Source organism: Sinocyclocheilus anshuiensis, unplaced genomic scaffold (assembly GCF_001515605.1).
Source record: "Sinocyclocheilus anshuiensis isolate Anshui unplaced genomic scaffold, SAMN03320099.WGS_v1.1 scaffold48, whole genome shotgun sequence".
NCBI classification, from domain to species: Eukaryota; Metazoa; Chordata; class Actinopteri; order Cypriniformes; family Cyprinidae; genus Sinocyclocheilus; species Sinocyclocheilus anshuiensis.
In genome coordinates, this window is record NW_015554124.1 from 226,535 (window position 1) to 231,297 (window position 4,763).

General features: G+C 37.7%; 1 protein-coding gene across 1 annotated transcript in view; it reads left to right on the forward strand.

Moving 5' to 3' along the window:
* LOC107670130 (T-lymphoma invasion and metastasis-inducing protein 1-like) overlaps window positions 1–4,763 on the forward strand; it is a 64,326-nt gene that overhangs the window by 51,244 nt on the left and 8,319 nt on the right. The window contains exon 17 of the mRNA XM_016462642.1: window positions 3,543–3,737. Coding sequence (XP_016318128.1) covers window positions 3,543–3,737 — 195 coding nt within the window. The remainder of the gene's footprint in view (window positions 1–3,542; window positions 3,738–4,763) is intronic.

A 4,763-nucleotide genomic window follows, 5' to 3' on the forward strand; every position in this document is an offset into this window, starting at 1 on the left:
AAGAGTTAATAACACATAATAATATTCCTACTACCTGACAGATGTAAAATTGTTGCCGAGAACACATCACTACCCTGCATTTACATTGCATTACATTGCCCTACATCACACCTGATGTAGTCTTTGTGAGAAGCATAAACAGCCCATTGTCAATCAGAAATGCTTTATTTACATGCATTGAGGTTTACTGATATCCGGTTACCTGACAGAGAGGGCAGGTTTAAGATAGAGAGCGTGTATTTGAAGATATGTGATCTAACTGAGTTGTGTGAAAGTTAGCAAAATGTCTGAAATCATTTTCAGAACTTTTAAAGCAATGAAATTAGCTTTTTTTTACTTAGCCCTAGGGCTGGGCGATATGGCCAAAAAATGATCACGATAATTTTTTCCATATCAGTTGATATCGATAATTATCACGATAAATGCCAAATCTTTATTTCTTTCAAGTTTAAAGCCAGATTTTTGCTCCAAAGTGAAAGTTGTAGAAATCAGACCATTAAGTTTCCTTAACAAAATAAATATCTTAATAGAAAAATTAATTTTTAAGTTTCTGCATGTTCTGCTTGTAATATTGTTTCAAATCAAGAAACAGGTTTGTGTAGCCTGATAATATTAATAATAATATTACTTTTTTGTCTCTATGAAATGCACATTTGATAGTAGTAGCTAGCTGGGATACAGATGTACATTTTTGTTCATTATCAAAATAAGTAACATCTGTAAAAATTGTAGCAATCTCATTTTTATATGGTGAAATTTAATTAATCAGTGTTTTTTTTTTTTAATAATAATTGGACTTCCATAGTAGCATACCTTTAAATCATGATAAACACAGTTAAAACCACACACATAGCACACCTCAATACCATGGTAAAAATATAATTATATGGTTTTTAGGTATTTGAATGAAAAACAGTAGTCTAAAAACATTTAGTATATAGACTAAATGCACACATGCTATAGCTTAATCACAAAAATACTGTAACTATACTCCATTACTCCTTTAATTCATGTAATTCATGTCTACATTAATAATAATACAAATGAGATACAAATACCCACACTTTCTGACACAATACCATGGTGTAGTTAGTGTTACTACAGTAAATCTATGGTAAATGATGGCGATTTGTAGATTGAAAAGTCTCCTGACTGGATCGTTTCTCCTGTTTGCCAGCGCTGTTTCATCTAGCTTTAAACTAGTTTAAATCACAGAGTCATTTGTGTTCTTCGCTGAATTCGAACGCTTCGCACTGGTCTCACAGCGCTGTTTAGTGAGTAAACACATCTGCTCTAGTGAGCTCGCGCCATGCCGCACCGCTGTTTGAACTTTGATCCGAGCGGATAAACGGTCCGAGTGTCGCGCTTCAAATGAGTCGCACTGTTTCGTTCCACTTTTGGCGCATAAACATATCAAACATTTATATTAACTCTTCATATAATTTTATCGAGGAAATTTATAACACGATAATTATCGTTATCGATTTATCGCCCAGCCCTACTTAGCCCCTTTCGCACAGTAATACCAGTAAATTGCCATAAAATTACCGGAACTACTTTACCAGTAAATACAAAAATGTGCTGTTCACACAGGCAATGACGTTCTGTCTTTTTTCTGGTAAAGCACCGTTCACAGTTCCATTTCAAAATACTGGTCAATTCTGTGACATCATTAAGCAGAAATTACCTCTAAACGGCTGCACCTCACGGTGTGTTTGTAAACATGTTTTCATTTTTGTTTCAAACGCACACATTCATGCAGAGCTTTTGGCCCAGAGACATTGTATGACTTCAAACCGAACTACACAGCGTGGAGTAAATGCGTCATCTGCGTCAGAATGTTATGATTGGCCCCCAAAGCCATTGAATTTTGAATTTCAGCAGCTCTGGATTGGCCCAGAGTAGACATCTTATGTCACCGCATTCTAAACTCGTACGTGCTCATACCGGTAATCTTCATTCTGCGTTCACACACAGCATCATTCCGGCAATTTACTGGTAATGTTACAACTTCTAATACCAGTAAATTGCAGGAACGAATTTACCGGTATTTTCTGAAAAGGTCCTGTTCACGATTCATTTTTCCAAACCCCTCCTTCGCGTGACGCTAAACTGTGGTGATTGGTCTGATAACCCAGTCTGTTGTGATTGGTCTACTGTGTGCAGCGCATGTCAATAACGGAACGCCCATCACCATTACTTAGCCCACAGCTCGGTGGTAAACGCCCAAACAGTCATGGTGCAACAAACATTCACTATTCATCGACACATTTCTAGACAATTGCGAGCGAACAGATATTGCTGTTAGCCGGTTAGACGGAGACCTACAAGCTGCGCGGAGCACACACAAGTAAATACGTATTTTGCGTGCTACAGTACAGAGTACATGACAGCAACAGTTTTTAAAAGAATGCAGGGCATATAATGCAGCTTCAAATTTTATATTTTTTTTTAGCTATTTTATTAATTGGTTTTTATTTATTTATTTTATTAAGTAGTATTTTTTTATTTATGTCTTCATTTTTTATTTATTTATGTATTTATACTTGGTTCAATATTTTTATTTATTATTAGTTTATTAATTTTATTTTTATTAAATTTTTTATTAAATTATTTGTTATTCCGGAAAATGTAAAAATATATTGGTGTATATATTTAATAATAATGCAGTAAATTCCTATTGTTATATAATGCAGTGAATGAAATACTTTACAAATGAAAGGCACTTCATGTAATTTGATTATTTTCTCTTTTTATTTGAAACTTCAAGGTCTCAAAGCAAAAGATCAGATCAGATTATTCATAATGAATGGATGAGTCTGGCATCAGTGCAAAACAACTTCACATTATGAAGCACTTGAATTAAAAACAAAAGACTCAAAACAGTGAACACCAATATTACAAACTGACTCATTTGCACTGCAGAATAGGGAGATATATTTCATATATCAGTCGAACATGGCAAGTTGCGACCTTTTAACACATTCTTCACAATCTTGATTTGTTCAGGACACATCCGGCTCTTCATTTTCACATTACTGCATGTTTCTCATGTGTAAATATCATAAAGCTGTCCTGCCTATCGACATCCATGCATATTTATCTACCAGAGTATAAACACTGTAGCAAAATATCTACCGGTTGGCACCGGATAGATAGATGGTACTTTACAGTCTGTCAGTGTTACTGCGAGAATGACAGTCCATGTGCCATCCCAGCCGTTCCCATAGCAACCGCATCCATGGACAGGTGTTTATGTTTTGGTTGCCGTTCAAAAGAAATTAAGACATTTCAGAAGAACAGGGAGGGAGGGATGGAGAGAGAGAGAGAGAGCCAAAAAGATAGAGTGATGGAGGAGAGGAGAGGCTGAAAATAGAGCAAATGAGTGCTAATGATTTTTATAGCATTCTTCATTCTGACAGGCATCTGAGCAGCGGGATCCAGCTGCAGGTGCAGCGGGAGTGAGTGTGTGTGTGTGTGGTAATAACAGCACAGGACTGTCAGATGTCTCACTCTTCATCACTGTCTTTCTCTCTCTGTAGAGTACGGAGCAGGTCGCAGCTTTCTGCCGCAGTCTGCACGAGATGAATCCCTCATCCGAGGTTGTCTCTTCATCGTCCAGCCCGGAGTCTTCCTCGCTCCCTCCGAGCAACGCCACTCCACGCCAGCTCTCCGATGCCGACAAACTCCGCAAAGTCATCTGCGAACTTGTGGAGACGGAGCGCACCTATGTCAAAGTCAGTAACAGTGTGTGTGTGTGTGTGTGTGTGTGTGTGTGTGTGTGTTTTTAGTCAGACATGCTCGTCTGTGTGTTAGACTTAAACATAAGTTTGTGCCCTTCATCGAGTCGAGGCCTGGAGGGAAAGAAATTGTCCCCTTGGCTTGCCTTTTTCTGCATCCACTCACTCTTTGGCAGTGTTTGAAATGGAATACTAGCATACTGCGTAGTACATACTGCCTTAAAAATGGCATTTAAAACAGAACGCCGTGATTTAAAACAGCAGTTTGTCACATGACCTCACAGAATTCTATGCGGTGTGCTTTATTGTACATTTAAAGGGATAGTTCACCTAAAAAAGACAATTCTGTCATTGCATTTTTTTTTTCTTCTATGGAACACAAAAGAAGATATTAGTCATGTACACACTGCAGCTAAATAAAATTCACCATTTAATGCTTAATGCTGTTCTGCACACACACATTTCAGTAATTTATGGGAGTGACAACTGCATTCTACAACTGAATTAATTCCTGAAAAATGCAGGTAGTGACAACAGAATTTACAGAAATTCTATACAGTGAATATAAAACTGAATTGAAAAAGTAGTTGTTAATGATGTATTTAAATGTATATCAGAGTTTTGTTTCTGTATGTGCAGTGCAAGAAATCACAGGATACGTTTTGACTCGGTGTTGCCAGACCTTGCTGGATTCTTTCTACAGTATGTAGCTCATGTTTGCTCGCTGTGTTGAGATTAACGACAGAGCCGTGACAGTATTCCCCCATCTCTCTGATGACAGCTGAGATTACAGTTACACCTTCACCAACATCCCAACACCCGGCGCTGGGAATATTTGTGGTGTGTTCGGATTCATCTGCCTGTTTGAGCAAAGAACTAAATCTACAGTCTGAATGAAGCACCCCAGCAGAAATGAAACCTGACATGAGTGTGTGATGAGGCTGAGCAATATAGCTGAAGAAATTATGTTTATATGTATGTGTGTGTGTGTGTGTGTGTGTGTGTGTGTATACAGGTGCATCT